A 20,544-nucleotide genomic window follows, 5' to 3' on the forward strand; every position below is an offset into this window, starting at 1 on the left:
GTTTATATGCTGAGAATAAATGCTCCAAGAGAAAATGAAGATGAGCACAGTGAACCTATTTATCAAGGTCTCTAAGATAGAGACTAGGATGATGTTAACGGAAGACATGAAAACATTTGTGGTCATAAACATGTCAGACAGCAAATCGCAGTTGATTTTCTGTAAACTGGCTTGTGATTGGGGAATCGCTTGAAATTAACTTTGGATGGGGAAGGGAAATCAAATACAGCTGCACAGTTCCAAGGACAATGGAGATATTGGGGTCAGAGTAACGTTTTTGGCCTTCGAAGCTATTTATTCCTCTTGGCCAGTTGAGACAATACGATCACCTTAAAAGTTAGAATGAGGCTGTTTGTACAAAAGAGGGATGTTTTACCAGAGCCCTCTTGCTCATTATAAAAGTGCTGAATCACCGTGTCAGTGAGCCGTTCTTGACTGTGGTCATTTGAAAACAGCTGAAACCGGGGAGGTCCCTCCAAGAGTGTGCCTGAAAACCAGCATCTTCTGTGCACTGTGGAGCCAGAGGGCAGGCACAGGCGGCCGTCAGCAAAGCCTTGGGTGTGCCCTTTTCTTAACAAAAGCTTTGTTTCAGTACTCCTAATCCTCTCAAAATATATCAGTTTAGGTCCAGTAAAATGCCTTTAGAACTTTCTGGATGAGAACCCTGGAAATATTTTAGAAGGAAAATTCAACGACAGTCTCGTGGGCCACCTGCACAGGCGTCAATCCTGGCTCTGTGTCCTCAGCACGTGGCTTCACCTCGTTGAGATTCCCCTTCCTGACACAGGAAGAGAAAGGATACCCACCTCGCGGGGTTGGGGAAGGATGCACAGGGGCTGTGCGGTGAGGCCCACAGGGGGCAGGTGGTGAAGTTTTAGGTCCTTCTCAGCTGTTTCAGATCTTGGTGAAGGACCTTCTCAATCACCCTGGCTACACTGCCTCTCTCTCCACTCCCGGGCCTTCTCCAGCAGAGCACCCCGATTTATTCCTTCACGTTCTGAAAAGCCCTGGCTTGTCTATCTGTTGCGTCCCTCCTCAAAACAGGAGGCCCTGGTCAGAGCCTAGTAGGATTTAGTCTGCATCTTCCACCCGCATCACACTTAGCTTGGATCTCTCGGAACCCGCTTACACAGGCCGTGCCCTGCAGCTTCCTGCTTTTTCCTCTCCTTGTAGGTATGCACTGCGTGAGGGGAGGGAGCACCCTCTGCACCCAGGGGCCCCAGCAGGTGCTCAGTATTTCTGAAGGCAGAGATGACTTAGAGGCCAGCACGGCAAATGAGGAAAGCCCTTCTCAAGGTGAGTGGAGCCCCTGGCGAGACCACTGGCACCTGCTTGAGAGCAATTACTAGTTGGAAAATCCTGTCTTAGGGGATGACCAGAGAGTCAGCAAGAGGGGAATGAAGAGGTGAATTCTTCATGTGTCTGTTGAACATAAAGCCATGAAAGCCTGGGTGGGGCATGCACTGGGAAGGTGGCTCAGGCTACGCCCCCGAGACTGCCTCAGACCAGGGCAAGAGCCCTTCCCAGAGTGCTGAGAGCTAAGGAGTCTCCGCCCGAAAGATGCACAGATGCTCAAGAGCATGTACGCCTCCAGGAAGTTCAAACATTCCTGAAGGTTTTCCATGGACCGGAGGAGTTTGCGGATGGCAGGTTGAAATCCATGCTCTAAAAGGAGCTGCACATGTGTTAGTTTCCACTGGTTTGGAGACAGTCAGTAGTGTTGTTGTTGACCATATAAAAGCTTACAGTGCAAGGAGCTGGAACTTGCCTAGGGCACGAGGGAACCATTATACCTATGCTAAGACGGAAAATGCTCAGACATTCATGACTTTATATGGAACCAGACACCACTGGCTGTGAGCACTTAGCACAAAGGAGTAACAATAACAGTACTGATAACAGCTGATGTTGATGGAGCTCTCAGGTGCAATGCTTTACATGAATTGAATCTTCACAGCTATAATTCTAGTAGGTGATAGTATTATTCCCATTTTACAGATGAGAAAAGAAAAATAGTTGGGACTCACACTCAGGCATTCTGGCTCCACGTTCTAAGCCACTGCACTATAAGCTTCCACGAGGACTTGGCAACGGTCTGGCTGATTTTATTGTTTAACCAGACATATATATATATATGTATAACTGACATGCTTTGACTGAGTGCTAATGTCTTTTCATTCCTCTAACCTGTTGATAAGATCACCAGAAAACGGTCAGATCTCAGCCATGTTGTAAATTCACAGGCTGCCTCATCTTGGACTTTTTCATGGACCAAAGTCAAGGACACCCCTGGGCCGTGGTATGAGGGATCATGAGGATCTTGAATTCCTCTTTGGGGTTTCTCCTTTTGGGACTTACAGGCCCCATGAGGCTGCAGCAGCAAGAAGGAGTGAATCCCCCACCCCCATAGCTATAAGGCCAAGTGGAAATGATTGCGGGGGGGGGGGGGGGGGGGGGCTCAGGCAAAGGGGACCCAGGGCTGGCTCCCAGGAGGCCCAGTCTATGCCAACAGAATCTCTGGGCTGGCCACACAGTGTCCAGGCCAGCTTCCCAGGAGTCTCCAGGGGGCATCCCCCCAGAGCTCTGGGGTTGGGGGGCAGGGTGGTGACATGTATGGTAGGTGCATGGAAAAGGTCTGTGGATTTGGGATCCTGGCTGCTGCCTCATGGCCAACATCAGCATCAGACCCAGGAAGTGGCTGAAACTGAAATTGGGGCAAGGAGGCCCTGAGGACCAAGCTGGTTTCGGTCAGAGCATCACTAGATAGGACCCACGCCCCCCAGCCCCTGCCCTCCCTGTATCTGAAGCCATGCTTTGTAATTAGCATGCACATCCTCGTCACTGACTCCATTTTTATTCACCAAATAACCGATCAATCAACCCCCTAAAATGTGAACCCCCAAAGTTATTTTTAATGCCATCCTTGCACATTTTCCTACACCTTTTCAATAAATGCATTTCTTTGAACTCCCTGAAAAGAGACACCCCTGGCCCAGGAAGGAGCAGCCAGCTGGGGGGCCAGCCGAGCCCACCCTCTGCTGCCCCATCCCAGGCAGGCAGGTCCACGCTATGGCCCGTCCCTGGAAATCTTGTTCAAGCCCCTAGCAGACCCAGCCCCAACTCTGTCCTCCAGGGAGCAGCCTGCACAGCTCGGTCTGTGGCCTCACCTGTCGTTAGCGACGGGCAGGGCGATCTCAAACTTGGCCAGGAACTGGAAGTACTGCTCTTCTGTCTGCTGCGTGAAGCCAGTCCCCACCAGCAGCATCCTGAGGTCCTCCGCCCGGATCACCCCGTTCTTGGCCACCGACCGGGAGCCCTTGATGTTGAAGATCCTCTGCAGACATTCGGACAACCAAATGGGGTCGAGGAAGTAGAGGTTCCTCAGGCCGTGGCTGGTGTCCGGGAAGTGGAGCAGGGTGCCGGTTTCTATGAGGAAGCTGATGGCTGCCCAGGGAAGGGGAGGAGGGACAGCATCAGACAAAGGCCAAAAGGGACCCTGGGGTGATCTGCTGCCAAGGTGGCCGGGTCACATTCTTCCTAGGAAGCAACCAACTCTCCCAACACGCGGGGCCCTTCAGCTGGGTGGGCTGCCCCTCACGGGTTCTCTAGCAGCACCTCGTAACTCCTGCCAACGTGCTGATCTGACGGCCAGCTGGGGAGCTACAGTGGATCCATCTCCATTATTCACAGATTCCACCTTTGCAAATGCACCTACTGGTTAAAATTCACTTGTGAACCCAAAATCAATACCCGCAGTGCTTTTGTGGTCACTTGCAGACAGGCACAGTGGTGAAAATTTCAGTCCCCTTTCTGGGGGCCCCATCCCTGTGCCTCCTGGTGCCCAGCTGGGCCCCTCCGCCCGCCCACCTCCCGCCCACCCACCGGCCTGCAGGTCCTCGTAGTCTTTGATGTCGTTGCCCGGTGTCTGCTCCACCAGCTGCTCCAGCTGCCTGTCCGTCAGGTACTGCACGTCGTCGCTCAGACTGCGACGCTGCTGCTCTGCCAGCACAGCCTCCTGGAGGCTCAGGTAGCTCCTGGGGATCTAGGGGACAGGTGGGCAAGGCTGGGCCCCTCAGGTCCCAAGGCACTGGCCAGCCCAGCCCCGCCTGCCGCCCCTCCTGAGGCCCGAGAAGGTGGAATGTTGTTTCCTATCGCTGCCCCATCTCTTTCCCCAAGAAACTGCTCACACTGGGACCACTGAGCCGGAAGACACAGCATACGCTTTACAGTAGAGAGAGAGGTAAGTGCGGATTCCCCCCCAAATGGGAAGCAGGCCCCCTGGTTTCAACTGGATGAGTGAGGAACTCACCAGCCTCCCGGCGAGTCGCTGGCAGCCGATGGTGCTGCCCACGTCCTTCATGCTGCACGTGACGTGGAAGATCAGCTGTCGCAGCCCTTCCTGACCTTCCAGGCTCTTACAGGAAAGCTCGCTGTGAGTGCAAAGAACCGTGCATACTCGTCACACCTCCCCTCTCTGATAAGCACTGCAGCATCTCTGTTTTCCCAAGTGTTTCATCCCAAACACTGGCAAGTCGAGAGAGCTCATGAAAGACAGACACCGAGAGACTTACTGAGGCCTTACTTAATGCAAAGCACTGTGCTGGGAGCCCCACCATATGTCGCTTTAGGCTGTCTTCCCAATGTGCCCATTTTACAGAGGAGGAAAGTGTGGCATGCAGGTAGAAGGTGACCCCCACGGACACAGTGGAAAGGAGCAGACTTGGGTTGGACCCAGGTCTCTGACCCAGAGCCAGCGTCCCTACTAACACAGACCCCAGGGGGCATTCTCAAGGGCACAGGAGGAATTCCTGAAAGCCTCATCCTGCATTCTGAGCCAGGCGGATGTGTCTGCAGGCTGACCCCGTGCACCATCACTTGCACTCTACCCAGAGTGAGGAAACCCAAGAGCCACCAGTGCAGCTGCAGCAACGCACACTTTATTCCCACAGAGAATGCTTACTTAACTCACTGAGCCTCAGTTTCATCATCTGCAAAGTGGGTACAACAATCCCCATAATCCACAGGGCTGTCGTGAGAGTCCAAGGACAGGAGGTGGCAGAAGCAACAAGCCCAGGGAGCTGGTCCCATGAGCACTGACACATCCTGACCCCTACTCTGCGGGACCCTCCTCCCTCCCAGCTCCTTCTGGACCACTCAGATCCAATGTAAGGACCAGGACCACACCTGGGGTCTGTTCTTGACCAGTGATCAACAGATGCAATGGGTGGTGCAAGAGTTTACATCTCCTGGTCTCATGGGGGCAGTGCACGCTCAGCACTGGCCACGGGGGTGGTAGGTAGACCCAGAAAGACTGCACAGAGAGAATGTCTCCAGGCCCTGCCCTGCCAGGCCTCTAGAAGCTCCTCACCCTCCCCAGGGCCAGGTCAGCTCTGGGGGCTGAGCTGCTACCGTTTGCCCTAGAAGAGGCCTCAGGAGCCCTCTGCGGGCAAATCCCAGGCATCCCTGGGAAAATGAAGAAGTGAGGGCCTGGCAGCCACAGCCACGCAGGACGTAGGAGCAAGCGGGAAGCCGTGGGACACTCACTGTAGGTGTTTGAAAGTGATGTCCGGGAAGCCTGTGGCCCTGGACCCGGAGGGCGAGCGGCAGAGCGCCAGCACGTAGGCCCGCAGTGTCGCAATTCTCTCCACGCGGAATTTGGTTTCAATCAAGTCCAGGTGTGTTCCGACCACCAGCACCACGGCATTTGGGGCCTTGGCCTGCGAAAGAGAACCCCGTGGCTGAGTGCCAGCTCCCTTCACTAGAACAAGGGACAGGAAACAGCTCCTGAGGCGTGGGTGTGCGACCCTGGATGCCGTGGCCCTCGCTCAGCTTGTCACCCAGCCAGTGCCCCACACTCCTCTCTCTCTAAACCTCGAGGGCCTGTAATGACACCGAGGGCTGTGAGGCGCCCCATGACTCCTCCCAGGGGGGCTGCATTTCTGATCCCTTCAGACAGGGCATCAGCTGCCTGGGGCAGTGGCCTGCATTCACGTCCACATCACCTTTACACTTGAGAGGGGAGCCCTGTTCCCTTTGGGGCCCAAGAGTGGGGGGCTCCTAAATTTAAAGTAGAAGAAAATTACAAGTGCACCACCAACCATTTGGCCGAGGAGGGTTTTAAGTGCTTCACTGTGACCTATGATTCGGGCGCCCTCGTGAAAGCCTGCCAAAATGCAAAGTGTTTCTACCTAACAATTTCTTTTTTTCTCAATATAAGGGGGATGCATCAGAGAAGAGGCCAGACCCCTGTGATGCTCTGGGGCAGGCGTCTCCTCACCTCGATGTTGAGCAGCCAGAACTGGAGGTTGGCGACGGCCTCCTCTCCCAGCGCCAGGTTCCAGACCACCACGTACAGGGCCTTGTCCGTGAAGAAACACTGGTTGACGGTGGCCATGCTGGCAGGCCCGCCGATGTCCCAGACATTGAACTCCACAGACTCAACCTACTTGAGCGACAAGGCAGTGACAAGGAGGCGTTTTAGATACCAAGGTTTGTCAATCAAATTGAAATACTGATCCCTTTGAATGCTGTACTTGAGGGCCTGAGAAAGGCACGACGGTGGAAAAGCTTTGCCTGCCCTGTTTGTCTCAGGAATGAGTAATCCGAGCAAGGGAAGGGGCCCAGTGTGCGGAGGTGGACTTCTGGGGGCTTCCCTCTACTGTCAACGGAGCAGGGGGCCAGGCCCTGGACGCTGGTTCCCCAGGGCAGGGCATTTGTGTCCCTCTGTGTCTGCGGAACATTGGAGGGCATTGTCCTGCCTCGGCTCGGCTGCCGACGGTTGGGAGACATCCTGCGGGAGGAAGCCCGGGCGCTGACGTCAGCGCTCACACCAAGGCTTAACCTCCATCTGTGCGAGGGCGAGGGCAAGGAGACGGCCTCCGAACTCGAGGAGGTCAGAGGGCGGCGCCCACCAAGGATGATGGGAAACTGCCCTGACGTGGGAATCAAACAAAAGATTAGCTGTTGGGCTGCCGGGAAAGGCTGTCTAAACGGTGGTTTCTCTATCGTTCTATGAGGTCAGAGTCTGGCCCGAGCAGCTAAGTCTGCACTTCTCTGTAGCAAAGACTGGTTTCCACCATGCTGCTGTCTGGCTTCCAAGCACAGCGTGCTGACTGGCTTTTGTACAGAGATGAAAACGGACAGCTGTTCTCCACTGGCTGAAGGCCCAGCCACAGAGAGAGTTATGGGCTCGGCGCTGGAAACATCAGGTGGTTGTCCTTCCACCAAAAGAGTGGGAAATGTTAATGACGGCAAAGAAAGCGGGGGGGGGGGGCACTGAAGGATGGGAAAAATGGAAATAGTATTTCACCCCTTAGGCTTCCGACAACCATTTGCTAAAGAACAGCAGGAAGGAAGTGACATTGAATAATTGCTTAAAAAAGCAGGAGAAGCCAGAGATTCTGGTTACTTTAGAGAACCTTCGGACACGAGTTAGCTGGGTTCACTGCTGGGGTGTTGAGGGGGGCTGGTATTGATTACTTGACTGTTCTAGCCCTAATGGGCAGGACTCTGTTCTTCAGAGGACCAGTTTCTGAGTCCCTGTTAAAACACACATTCAATTTAAATGCCTAAGGACTTGACCTGGATTTCTCTGACTTAGAAAGTGATTTTGTGTGAAAGACTCTGCAGCAAAACTCATTTGTAGCTGGCTGTGGGGAAAAGCACGCAGCCTCTGGCCCCAAGGGTCCCTGGTTTTCTACAAACAGCCTCCTTGCACCTGGATCCCTGTGTGGTTCCGTGCAACCACGAATACAGCAACAGGTGAGGGAGGCATTATTGGCGTGTGTTGGTTCCTTGCTCTGGGAGAAATAGCTAATGGCCCTGTGCTATGTTCCATCCCACCAGTATTCCACAGACTCTTTTCTCTGATTTAAATGCAAGACAATTTTTGTTTTCATTTACCTCATACCAAATGGAAAACAGGATGATTAACAGAATCACCGAAGGATTCATTTTAAATAGGGCTTAAAAACTAGAATTTTCAGAACTTGGGGTGAAAGCAGGTGTCAAGGAGGGCAGTGCATTCACTCAAGGGGTGCTTTCTCAGCCTTCCCGTTCTGGGAAGGTGCTGGTGTGTCTCACTGCCTAAGTTTGTTCTTAGCCCTGGGGAGGGTCCCTATACCAGACCATTTGAATTGCAGTCTTTGGGCCAGGGGTAGTGAGGACTGGGCACTGCTGTCCGTAAAAGCTCATCAAAGAAATCTAACAGGGCCGGCCTCATGGCTTAGCAGTTAAGTGTGCACGCTCCGCTACCGGCGGCCCGGGTTCGGATCCCAGGCCTGCACCGACGCACTGCTTCCCCAGCCATGCTGAGGCCACGTCCCACATACAGCAATTAGAAGGATGTGCAACTATGACATACAACCATCTACTGGGGCTTTGGGGGGGAAAAAAAAAAGGAGGAGGATTGGCAATAGACGTTAGCTCAGAGCTGGTCTTCCTCAGCAAAAAGAGGAGGATTAGCGTGGATATTAGCTCAGAGCTGATCTTCCTCAAAAAAAAAAAAAAAGAGAAATCTAACAGACAGCCCAGGTTAAGAACCACTGTCTTGGAGCCTCAAATTAGCTATAACAGAAAACCCACAAGGTCACGTTAAGAAATTATTCCCTGCCCTTGGCAGGAATAACTGGTTTGCAACAGTACACAATGGCCCCTGCAAATACCCGGGGCGTCAGACACCAGGCTGAGAAAATCCTGGGCTCTCTGGAGAGGAGGGACAAGGGGCCCAGGGAAGTTCCCTCCCACCCAGGGGACTCTGCATGCCAACCATCCTTGACCTTGGCTTTTGAACCAGCCGGCCTCTGGAGCTCCCACTTGGTGGTCCTGATGGTGGCCTCGCTGTGCATCACCTGGGGGGCCCTCCCCGTCTGCAAGATCTCCAGGAGGGTGGACTTGCCCTGGCGAGGAGGACCCACGATGATCATCTTCATCAGCTTGCACTTCTCTGCTCTCCGCAGCTGAGCACGCAGGTAAGACAACATTGCTTTGGGGCCTATGCAGAATCACAGAGGGGAAAAGTAGATGTTGCTGCTGCCCCATAGATAGGAACGTGCTCACATCTCTTGGGAAACAAAATTGTGTCTTGAAGGAACACTTTCTATGTGTTCTAAGGGGGTGAGTTGAGAGGACTATTGGGTCTGATGGTGGGAAGATACAATACCAATCACCCCAAAAGTGAAGTCTAAAAGTCAAGGACCTAACGACAACATCCTTGCTGCCTACAGGGTCAAAGATAGTTTGATCACATGGTCAATTGCAATACAGTAGTCCTCAGCATCTATTGCTTTCTGGATAATTTTACAACATCTTCCCAAACATAGGAGCCAGAGCTGGGATCCTCAGGTCACCCAGCTGTTTCCACTCCAGGCTATTAATAACTGGACTTGAGTCGTCTTTCCAAGAAGTGACGCCAAGGAAATCCTACCTTCTTTTCTGATCTCTGCGGGCACGTTGCTGATGTTCAGGTCTTCAGTGTCCAACTGCCACAAGTTGCCCAGCTGCCCCAGCTCAGGAGGCAGCTCCCGGAGGCCAGGATTGCTGAGGGCACATACACACCATGGGAGAACACACACACACTGGTCAGCCTCTGGGGCCTGCAGGGGCCACCGACAGCCTGCACCCCAAGCCTAATGTCTTGGGCCCTGATTTCGAGCATTCCATTTAAATACTAATTACAAAGCTGTTCTCCCTGGAAAGTCAGTGGTAAAAATGGCAGCTCTGTCTTCTGCAAATTCTCATGGCTTAGAACTGAGTCCCCTCCCCCAACTTTCCTGTCTCTTCTATTAATTATACTACCATAAAGATTATCACTACCTCTTCTTGAAAAGGCAACGTGACCTGAAAACGGACAGCTGCCATCATTAAAGTTTCCCCCTCCTTTGGTGGAAGGACAACCATCTGATCTTTTCAGTGCCAAATTATTTTATATTTTCATCAAGTTTTGCACACTGTCTGAACCCCCCAGCAGGGCCTAGCAGTAGGTACTCAGTAATGAGAGGATGAATGAAGGAGCACTTCTCATCATAACTGAGCAAAGGAGCAAAGCACACATCATCGCATCGCTACCCGTCTCCCCCCCTACTGCCCCCACCCCTGGACTAAGCCCGGTTCTGAAAATCCCACTGCTGCCTCCTGTAAATAGATGGCTCCTTTCTCCCTGGCTTCTACGTCCTCAGATGGTTTACAGGAGGGCATTCTGCCTCCCTGGGCCGGAAGGGCCAGTGCGGCTGCTATTGCTGTGTACTTACTTTCCCAAGTAGAGTTCTGATAAGCTCTTCAGTAGGCAAACCGTGGGAGGGACTGCATCCAGGTGATTGTCGTTCAGACAAAGGACTTCTAAAGACTCACTTAGGAAGGCTGGAAATTCCAGCACACATCCTGCAAAGAAATGGCAAAGCAGACTGTACATTTGAAAATAATTCTGGACCATCACACCGTGGAGGCCAGGTGGCTGTACAAACTGGTGCAACCTCTGGCAAGTCTATCAGAACAAGATGCTCATCTTATCAACCTAAGGATTCTAATTCTAGGATATCCTAATACATCCTTGCATGTGTGGCAAAGAGGTGAGACCAAGGATGCTCAGCGGCACACTGTTTTGTAATAGCAAAGACAGAAGACAGCCACCCACAGGGGGTTGGTTAAATGTGTAATGGCATAATATACAATTATTACAAAGCATGGGGCTGGTCTACATGTATGGGTATGAAGTAACACTCAAGAGCTACTGGCAAATCGAAAAAGCAAGGTGTGGAATCAGGTATCTAGAGGCTTAATTTGTGTACCACAAAACGTGTGCAGACATGTGAGCAAACACACTCCATTTATATGCGTATGTTATATGCATGTGTGTACACACACAATGCACGAACATATGCTATATGATGTTATATACATGTGTACACACATGCATGTACACGTTATATGATGTATAGACGTGTATACACACCACACATGCACAAATGCATGTACATGTTATAGGCATGTATACACATATCACACATGCCCATATGCATGTATATACGTTACATGCTGTTATAGGCATGTGTATACACACCATATGTGCACATATGTATGTATATGTCATACATGTGTGTTAAACACAAACATAACTGTTACCAGAGATGTACAAAATTCCACAGTTGTCTCTGGGGAGGGGAATTACTACGAGACGGAAAATTCATTCCATGCCTTTTAGTACTGTTCAAAAATGTTGTTTACCATGTACATGTGTTACTTCTTCAACTAAAAGAAGCTAGTTAACTAAAAAATAATAATATGGGCTCGGTTTTTATGCTTCCTAAGATGGCATTCTCTGAAAAACAAGCCAACTGTCTAGTATTTAGGTGACTTCATTAATTAGGCTAATTATGAGGTTACCATGAAAATCACGTCAAATCTGCTGTTTCCACGGGCACCGGAGTGTATATTGAGAAAGAATGCGGTGGAGAGCTTGGAAACACAGCCTGATGGGAATCAGAGGTTTGGATTTCAGCAGAACCTCTGAAGGGCCTTATCCTCCCTCCTAAGGCAGGGAGGGGGCAGGACAGCACACCCCCGAGGGTCCCCTTCGACTCAGAGCATTCAAGATAAAACTGACTCAAAGAACCTCTCTCTCGGTTCTCTGCCAGACATGCGAGATAGAGAAGCCGGCTTCTTTTGTTGGGCTCAACTGGTGTTCCGCTGTCCTTCATCACGACTTCCCCCCTTCGCTCTGGCTTTTCTCCACACATATCGCTGCAGTATCAATGGTGATGGGGTAACCTGGCCTCAGAGAATGTTCTGGGAGAGACGATAACAGAATGCCGAAATGGGCACCTGGAAAATCTGCCCAGCCAGCCACAATGTGAATGGGACTCAATGCAGTGCCCCCACGGAAATCAAGGCAAAACAGACTTTAAAGATGGCTTTGTACCAGACCTTGTTCCATAAGAAAATGTTCAAAAGCGCTTTTTTTTTTCAATGAAAAAGAAGGAACAACCTTAGCCTGCCCTAATTCACATTAAAAGAACATCAATAATCAGAAAGGCTCACTTTCTTCCCAGAGAACACATTCTGAGCACCTGGCCTCTGTGCTTTCCAATTTTCAAGTTTCCCCTTGGTGTTTATGAAGCCTCTTTAAGTACCGGACAGATGGAATAAGGAACTACGACTGCAAACAGAGGCAACACCTGTCATAGGCGTCCTGGCCCAGTGTGGAAACTATGGAAACCCGAGTGGGGAGAGCACAGCTCGAGGTATTTATGAACTGCAATTATTTATTCGTAAGTTATTTATGACCCTGCTGGTCTAAATTTTACCATAAAAACGGCCATCCAAATTATTTTTGGATGAGGCCACTGCAAAAATATGACTACTTGAATGTACATAAATCTACTTGGAATTTTACTATTCATCTGCAAACAAGTTATCTTTTATAGATAATTCCTTACCCAAGGGTCAACGGCCCCAAGAGAATAACGCTACTGAGGAAAAGGTTTGCAATGAGCCTCCTTCTTTTCACCCAGGTGTGGGCCTCAACTTTCTAGACGAAATTAAAAAAATCAAGAGGCCCTTGTCATATGCCAAGGCCACGATCCACTTCTGCCAGGGAAACTCCCAAGAGGTGTGGCTTCCTCAGCCTAGCTCCCCAGACATGCTCTTGCGGGCCACCAGCAAACTTGTTTTCCAGAACATCGGTACATGTTCCTACTACGCTTTTCATCATGTGCCTTTGTCCTTGCACTCTGGCGGTTTCATGGGGGCGTGGCTGGTCCCCCTGAGTATTGGGCCCACCTCCTTGTGCACTTCTGCATGGTCTGCATTTCTACACCGGGGACATGACATGTTTCTGGTCAACTCAAACGTACGAGGCTCAACCCACAAGAATGGAAGCAGGACCGAGATCCACACTTGCAACTCTTCTCATGCCCATCATCCCATTTTGGCATCAATGAGAAGAAAGTGTTTGTTTCTCCTTCCTTCCAAGTGAAATCCCTATGTCTGGACTCAATTTCCAAAGTCCTAAGTCCAAAGTTCTAAAAAGGATCAGTGATGAAACTCCTAATTGCATTTCCCTATTAGCGTGGGGCAGGACCTTTCCATTTGTCGCTGCACGATCTGCACTTCCTTTTCTGCACACTGTTTATATCCATCGTCCACTTTTCGCCTATTGGGTTTTCTTTTTTTTTCCTTTTAATCAATTTGTAAGCAGTCTTTGTATATTAGGGACTTAAGCCAATTTATGTTGCACTTCTTTTTCTGTGAACTGTTTATGTCCATTGTCCATTTTTTGCCTATTGGGTTGTCTTTTTTTTTTTTTTAATCAATTTGTAAGAAGTCTTTGTATATTAGAGACTTAAGTCAATTTATGTTGCAACAATTTGTGTTGCAAATGTTTCTTCTCAGTCTGTTTGCATTATGACTTTGTTTATGATGTCTTCCACTGAACAAAAGCTTTTCAATTTTTACAAAGCCCAAGCTTTTGGTCTTTTTTTTAATGAGTTCTGGATTTCCACCTAGTTTTTAAAGGTCTTCCCCATCCCCAAATTATACACATATTCTCTTAAATGTTTTCTTTTACACTTAAAGCTGCTATCCCCATGGACATTTTTGTGATTGCTCTAAGGCAGGGCATCCAGCGTTGCATTTTTCCCTTCCAGCTGGACAAGCATTTACACCAACAGCATTTATTGAAACAATAAAACAATCTTTCCCACTAAATTGAAATGCCTCCTTTGTCATATATTGAATTCTTATATTTACTTAGGTCTGTTTTTGGACACTTATCTGTTCCGCTGATGATGTATTCCTTTTTCAATCATATGTAAACACACACACATGACTGACACGTGCATATCATATGTGTACACATGCACAGCAGTTCATCAAAAAGTGCAACAGGTGGACAGACTATTTAGTTCACCTCCCGCAAAAGTGTCCTTGCCCCTGTGACATTTCTTAACGATCTGTACTTAAAGAGCACTTGCCCACCCAGATTTATTAAGCTGCAGAAGAAAGTGATATTACATTTAAAATGGCTTAAATATTGCTTCCTTTTCTGTGGACAGCATCCTGAGGGATATTTCAGTGAGCCTAGCTACCTTTAGAAGGCTTAGCTTTCAGGTTAAAAAGTAGGGCTGGTTGTTTAATATGAGGGACAGGTCCACACCTCCTCCCCACACCTCACAGAAGATAACAAACGAGAAGAACTTGCTTTCCTAGAAATAGTCTCTGCTGAATTGGCCTTGTTGTGTGACCAGTACAAACATTCTAAGAAAAGTTCTGTTTCTGATGAGTTTGGGGACAGATCCCAAGCCCCTCTGGAATCTCAGCCTGGCCAGAACGGCCTGTGGGACTGAGGGTTGCTGTGTTCCCATGTGGACTTCACAAGATGCTGCAGCGTGGTGTCCCCCTGGCCCTGGTGCTGGAGTCCCACAAGGCAGGGATGAAACCTGGCTCTGACCTCAAGCAGCCACATGGCATCAGTCAACCCCTGTGCTACAGACTGAATTGTGTCTCCTCTAACCCTTATATTGAAGCCGTAAGCCCCAATGTGATGGCATTAGGAGATAGGGTCTTTGGGGGGTGATTAGGTTTAGACAAGGTCACGAGGTGGGGCACCCAAGTTGAGATTAGTGCCCTTATAAGAGGAGACGCCAGAGAGCTTGCTCTCTCTCTCTGCTATGTGAGGACACAGCAAGAAAGCAGCCATCTGCAAGCCAGGAAGAGGGTTCTCACCAGGAACCGACCATGCTGGCACTCTGATCTTGGGCTCCAGCCTCCAGAAGTGTGAGGAAATAAAATTCTGTTGTTTGAGCCACCCAATCTGTGGTACTTTGTTATGGAAGCCTGAGCTGAGTAAGATACTCTGGGACCTTTGGTTTCCTCATCTGTAAAATGGGAAACCACAATCCATAGCTCATGTTGTAAGGCTTAAAGAAAGACTCCGACGTATTTAACGTAACTAGGGCAGTGCTCACATGTAGCAGGCCATCCACACACAGTAGCTACTAGTCTTACTGGACTGCAGACAGGAAAGGGCGTTTCAGGATACTTGCGGGCCATATGTGTGACAAGAGCAATGGGCACAGTTCACTTTCAGGTTTTTCAGTCACACATGGACATCTCTGGCATTCCCATGGAGCATTGCAGGGGAAAGCCCCATATAAGGGCCACCCCCTTGTGGTGGAGCAGGGAACAGCCTGCCCAGCTGCCTCTCATCTCCCGGCACTGACACACACCTGACTCCGTCCCTGAACGCTGGCGCCCTCTGGTGGTGAAAAAGGAAATACGCTTTGTTTTAAGTCCGTCTTCGTTTCTGTAGGGGGGGAAGAAGTCAAAATGTGAGGAAAGCACGACAAAGACATTACTATTTTGGCTATGACTATATAATGCCAAAGTATGCAGAGACAAGGGAGAAAATTCCATCAGCAGGGTGTTTGGGCCCCCCGCAAATGATGTCTAAGCCTTGATAGCTGCTGCCTGCTAACTGCACCATTGTGTTCAGAAGTCTTTTGGGGAAAAAACGTCTAGAGAAGGTGATCTAACGCTGGCATGACTGGTGGTTTCCACTCTTGAGCTTTTCCATTGCAGGCAGATGTGAGTGTTTCTGTGCCTGGCAGGAATGCCCATTCCAGCGGCTGTTCCATTTTATGCTGCTCACGAGGGGACTTCTCTTGGGGTGTAAGTTCCACTGAGATACTGCAGAAGTGACCTTCAGCAAATGAACCGGAGAGGCTGGTCTCCAGGGCCCCAAGGGCCAGCTGCGCTCGTCCCCAGATTTTCACCTTTTATTAGACGACCGCTGGTGGTGGTGGGGGGGTTGTTATTCTATCTAGGTACATATTGGTTAGTGGTTGGCAAAAACTTTTGAACAGAATGGCAGGTTAGGCTGAAGTGAGAAGATTCTCCAGGAGCCTTTAAAAATTAGAAATGGGAGGACACTATTATGGGCTGAATTATGTGTCCCCTCCTCCAAATTCATATGTTGAAGTCCTAACCCCCAGCACCTCAGAATGTGACTATATTTGGAGATAGGGTTTTTACACAGGTCATGAAGGTAAAATGAGGTCATGTGAATGGATCCCAGTCCAATTTGACTGATGCCCTTATAGGAAGAGGATATTAGGACACAGACACACACATGTGAGGACACGGGGAGAAGGCAGCCATCTACGTGCCAAGCAGAGAGGCCTCAGGAGAAACCAACCCTGCCAGCACCTTGATCTCGGACCTCCAGCCTCCAGAACTGTGAGGAAATAAATGTCTGTTGTTTAAGCCTCCTTAAACAACCTGTGGCACTTTGTTACGGCAGCCCTAACAAACTAACAGAGACACCATCCCAAGCGTCTGCCCGACTGCAGTCACACACGCATTTTAGAACCTGCCAGGGATGGAGACCCCCTGCTTACTTGCCAAATAGGTTTCTGGAGAGATCCAGCGTTTTGAGTTGTCTACAGGTCCACTTCTCTTGAGGTGGCAGTGCCACCAGCTGGTTTCCCTGTAACCTCAAGAACATGAGGGTCTGGGACAGAGAGAGAGAGAGAAGAACAGATGCCGTCAAACCCCAAAGGGGAGGAGGGCAGGAAGGGAAAGGTCAGTTCCCTGACTAAGTGCAGCTAAACGAGTATAACCGACTCACCTTCACAGAGGTTCCAACAGCGCCTCAAAACTCACAAAATTATACCAAACAGAGCAGACGGGACAATTTACAGAAGATCCTTCCCTCCAGATCAGTGGGAGGCAGTTACTCCAGAATGAAAGGAGTCCAAGTACCCCTCAGAGTTGAGGCTTCTTAAGAGTGACAATTATTTGTGGGCCTGACCTGGGAACAGCAGCCGACTCTGAAGGTCCTGGAGGACCTTGGTGTCACCACGGGAGGGGGACACAGCATGATGCTGCCTTGGGCTGGCCCAGTGAGACCCCAGACAGGGCAGGGTGGCGGCAGTGACACTGAGGGTGACGCACCCCAGTCTTGGCCCCCCCTGCTGGCCGGGCACACGGGACCACTGTTGTGCCTGCGGTGCTCTCGCTGACCGCCCGGGCCCTGCCCCCGACGTCCACCAACCTCACACAGGCTCTGCAGGCAAACCCATCACCCAGGGGACAAGGCTCTACCCTGGGACTTGTAACTCGTTTTACTTTAATGAGAGTACAAGGAGCAGATTATAACTCTTTCTTGATGCCATCCCCAGGGACACCAACTATTCTGTCCACAATGGGGGTGGCTCAGGAGGGTGAGCAGGCTGCCCCACTTTAAACTCCTTACCCTGCACACTTTTGTCTTCTCCCTTGTGGGAAGGGGGTCCACGCCACCCCCCACCATCAGAACCAGGAGGCAGCACCTGCAGCCTGCCCGTCCACCCAATGTCTATTAGAGCCCTGCACGTGCCAGGCCCAGGACTGGCACTGGGGTCGTGGAGGCCCTGCCTGAATGAATCCCACAGGGCCGAGTGGTAAGGTCCTGGACAAGGCTCTTTTCCCCCTGATTTGCTGCTTCTGGCTGCGATGGGAACCAGAAAACCAAGTTAGCTAGCTGTTGGTATGAAATAAGAGGAAACAGACTCAGAACAGGGGACCTTTGGAGGGCCTCTGCGTCAAGGACAGAGGTTGGGCGGTGGACGTGAACTTCCGGCCGGGGTGCCCCTGTGGATGGTAGTGACCAGTGTCCTCACCCACCAGCACCCCCCTCACAATGGACATACCCTGAGGTCCTTTCTTTGCCTGTGTTTGCCCTGGCGCCTGTGACTTGATGGCCCTCTTCCCTGAGAACACGCACGTTGAAGGGGCCTTTGCTGCCTTTTAGGGATCCCTGAATGTGGGGGGCTGTGCACCGGGCCTTGGAGGAGAGCCTGTGGGGGCCCTGGGCAGGACCAGGGGTGGAGGCCTGTGCGCTCTGCCCGGGGCTGCCCTGAGGCCTTCAGCAAACACACATCAGGCCTCCTTCTGGGGTTGGCCTAGGCGCCAAGCCAGGATTGATCCATGCTCTGCCTTAAGGAGTTTGCTTTCGACTTGGGGAAAACAGAGACGGCCCTGCACACAACCTACAGTGAGAAAGCAGCCCTGTGCTGGTGGGTGGGGAGGGGGCACATGAGGCTCCAGGAAAAGGCACTTTCCTGAATTCATGTCCAAAGAAGCTTCTAATCCCCAGGAACTCCAGTTAAGCCACCTCTGGGGAGGGCGGCAGGGACAAGAGGGGCCTTATTATAGTGCTCCCTCGGTCTCGAGCACCAGCAGGCCTGGGGGGCCCACCCAGGAGTCGAAAAGGGACAGGGCCAGGCGATGTCAGACAGAGGGGCTGGGGACTGGGCTTACAATCTTTGACATTAAAGAAAGTCCTGGAGGATAAAAACCCATAATCCCACTGCCCTCGCAGAGCTGTTTTCATTTTGCACGTTTCCTCCCAATCTCTGCTCATAACCAGGTGTATTTTTGATAGTTAAGCTTTTCTTTCAACTATTTTGTCTCAGAAGCTCAGGAGAAGTGCACAGATTTCACTGCAATACGGAGTGATTTTCAAAAGCTGAGGATGAGAAATAAAGGACTATTAGACTTACATCAAGCTGAAAAAGTCCCAGGGGAACTTCTTTGAGTTTGTTTTCTGAGAAATCCACATCCTTAAGGTGGTTTTTCCAAAAGATGGCCATTTTGTCTGGTAGGGATTCCAGGGCATTTTTGGACGCTTTACAATATTTCTAGGCGTTTGACAAGAAAGAGAATGAGATATTAATTAGTTTTTTAAATACAGCGGTGACTGTGACAGACTGCTTCTGAATTTGATGTTAAAAATAAGACCCTTAGAATAAGGCTCTAATAAATATGATTCAGCTAGTTAAGAGGCTGCAAACTGTCATCGTCCCATTTTCCTGTCCCTGCTCCAAGGAAGGTGGCTCATAGGCCTTTCCCTTCATTCCAGAACGTCTGGCCCATTGTCCTTGGAAATAATGGGACAATTCAGGGCCGTGCTCTAGACAGAAGCTGGTTTCCCACATACATATGTTTAACCTAGAAATGTTAATGTTAGTGATGGAGAATTTTCTGGTTTAAAACCAACAGCAATAAAACACAAATACTCTTGATGCTGTTCCGTTAGTGGTTTTTTTTTTTTCTTTTTGGTGAGGGAGATTAGCCCTGAGCTAACATCTGTTGCCAATCCTCCCCTTTTTGCTGAGAAAGATTGGCCCTGGGCTAAGATCCGTGCCCATCTTCCTCTACTTTATATGGGACGCCGCCACAGCATGGCTTGACAAGCAGTGTGTCTGTCTGCGCCCGGCATCCGAACCTGCGAGCCCCGGGCTGCTGAAGCGAAGCGCACAAACTTAACCGCTGCACCACCAGGCCAACCCCATGTTCTGTTAGTTTTGACAAGCAAACTTCCCAAGAAACAAAATCACCATTTAATTGGCAGTGCTACGGATGCAGGTTATTTCATTTTCTCTTCTTTACTCTTATTTCATAGCCGTCCTAAGGGAACCAAGCCTCCACTTTGGGGCAGAACTCATCCTGTCCAGACGTGCAAGCACTAACTGTGGAAAGTTCTGTGGGTGTTAACGGTGTGAATCTCAAGCCCAGAGCCAGGTGGGCTGCCTTTCAGGTGAGTTACCTGCCCAAGACACTCGGCTGCTGGATGCTGAGCGACACTGCTCGTCTATAACATGGGAACAATTCTGCTGCCCAGGGAGGCCGCCGAGGCGGGGAAGTGAGACAGTGGCCCGGGAGCTCTGAGAGGTGAAGGTGAGGTGTGGAGTGACTGCACCTTTCATGATTCCCATACTAACCAAGGGGCAAGCCCAGGCGTCTGGAAACACCTTCAGGTTATTTCTGGAGACATTCAGACAATTGAGTGACTTGAAAGAATGAAGGAAAAGTGCAGGGAGTTCTGTCAATTTATTGTCAGAAATATCAAGTTCCTGTAGCTTCCGCAAACCAATCCAGTTAGTGGCTGGGGGAAAAAAAGGTATGAATCGGTAAAAATATCCTATCAAGAAGAAAATGACAAATTAAGTCAAGTTACTGATGATAAAACATACCACTTTCTTCTTCAAACAATTTTTCTAAATAATTTTTTGAAGCTGTCAGTTTTTGAAGTTTGGAAAGGTGCAAGAATCCTGGCGGAAGATGGGACAGCTTGTTGCTGGAAATGTCAATTTCAAGTAGCCTGCAGTTGGGGGAGAAGGAGGTCAAGGCATTAGAAGAAAGAGGTGAAGCATCATTGTTACATGTTTCTCTGTAAACATATTTCTCTTTTTCTCCTTGCAGAAGGCTAAAGAGGGCGCACTAAAAATGTAGCAATACGATTTTTATTCATTGCATTAACGTTACCATGTCCTGAGTAGACAAAGAAAATCAAATCTTTCTTGGGTGGACCCTGGTCTCACCGACCAGCAGGGATGTAAACCTTTCTCATATATGTGATAGCGAAACGAGCTGGTGCCCTGAGAGCTGCTGGAAGACCACAGAGCAGGGCTCTTAACCTTTGAGACCCTCGAGTCTGGCCCCGGTTAAGGACCCCCGCTTGGATTGTTTCTTCTTCCCCACAGGTTACTGCTGACCTTCAGCTCTTTC

General features: G+C 50.1%; 1 protein-coding gene across 2 annotated transcripts in view; it reads right to left on the reverse strand.

Moving 5' to 3' along the window:
- LRRK1 (leucine rich repeat kinase 1) overlaps positions 1-20,544 on the reverse strand; it is a 128,653-nt gene that overhangs the window by 25,306 nt on the left and 82,803 nt on the right. For both annotated transcript variants that reach the window (XM_058542310.1, XM_058542311.1), the window contains exons 8-20: positions 20,010-20,137; positions 19,758-19,921; positions 18,537-18,674; positions 16,392-16,504; positions 15,222-15,298; positions 10,248-10,377; positions 9,425-9,537; positions 8,778-8,992; positions 6,278-6,442; positions 5,545-5,717; positions 4,310-4,430; positions 3,883-4,042; positions 3,168-3,444 (exon numbers count right to left, since the gene is read on the reverse strand). In XM_058542310.1, coding sequence (XP_058398293.1) covers positions 3,168-3,444; positions 3,883-4,042; positions 4,310-4,430; positions 5,545-5,717; positions 6,278-6,442; positions 8,778-8,992; positions 9,425-9,537; positions 10,248-10,377; positions 15,222-15,298; positions 16,392-16,504; positions 18,537-18,674; positions 19,758-19,921; positions 20,010-20,137 — 1,974 coding nt within the window. The remainder of the gene's footprint in view (positions 1-3,167; positions 3,445-3,882; positions 4,043-4,309; positions 4,431-5,544; positions 5,718-6,277; positions 6,443-8,777; positions 8,993-9,424; positions 9,538-10,247; positions 10,378-15,221; positions 15,299-16,391; positions 16,505-18,536; positions 18,675-19,757; positions 19,922-20,009; positions 20,138-20,544) is intronic.

The sequence above is a fragment of the Diceros bicornis genome, chromosome 5 (assembly GCF_020826845.1).
Source record: "Diceros bicornis minor isolate mBicDic1 chromosome 5, mDicBic1.mat.cur, whole genome shotgun sequence".
NCBI lineage: Eukaryota > Metazoa > Chordata > Mammalia > Perissodactyla > Rhinocerotidae > Diceros > Diceros bicornis.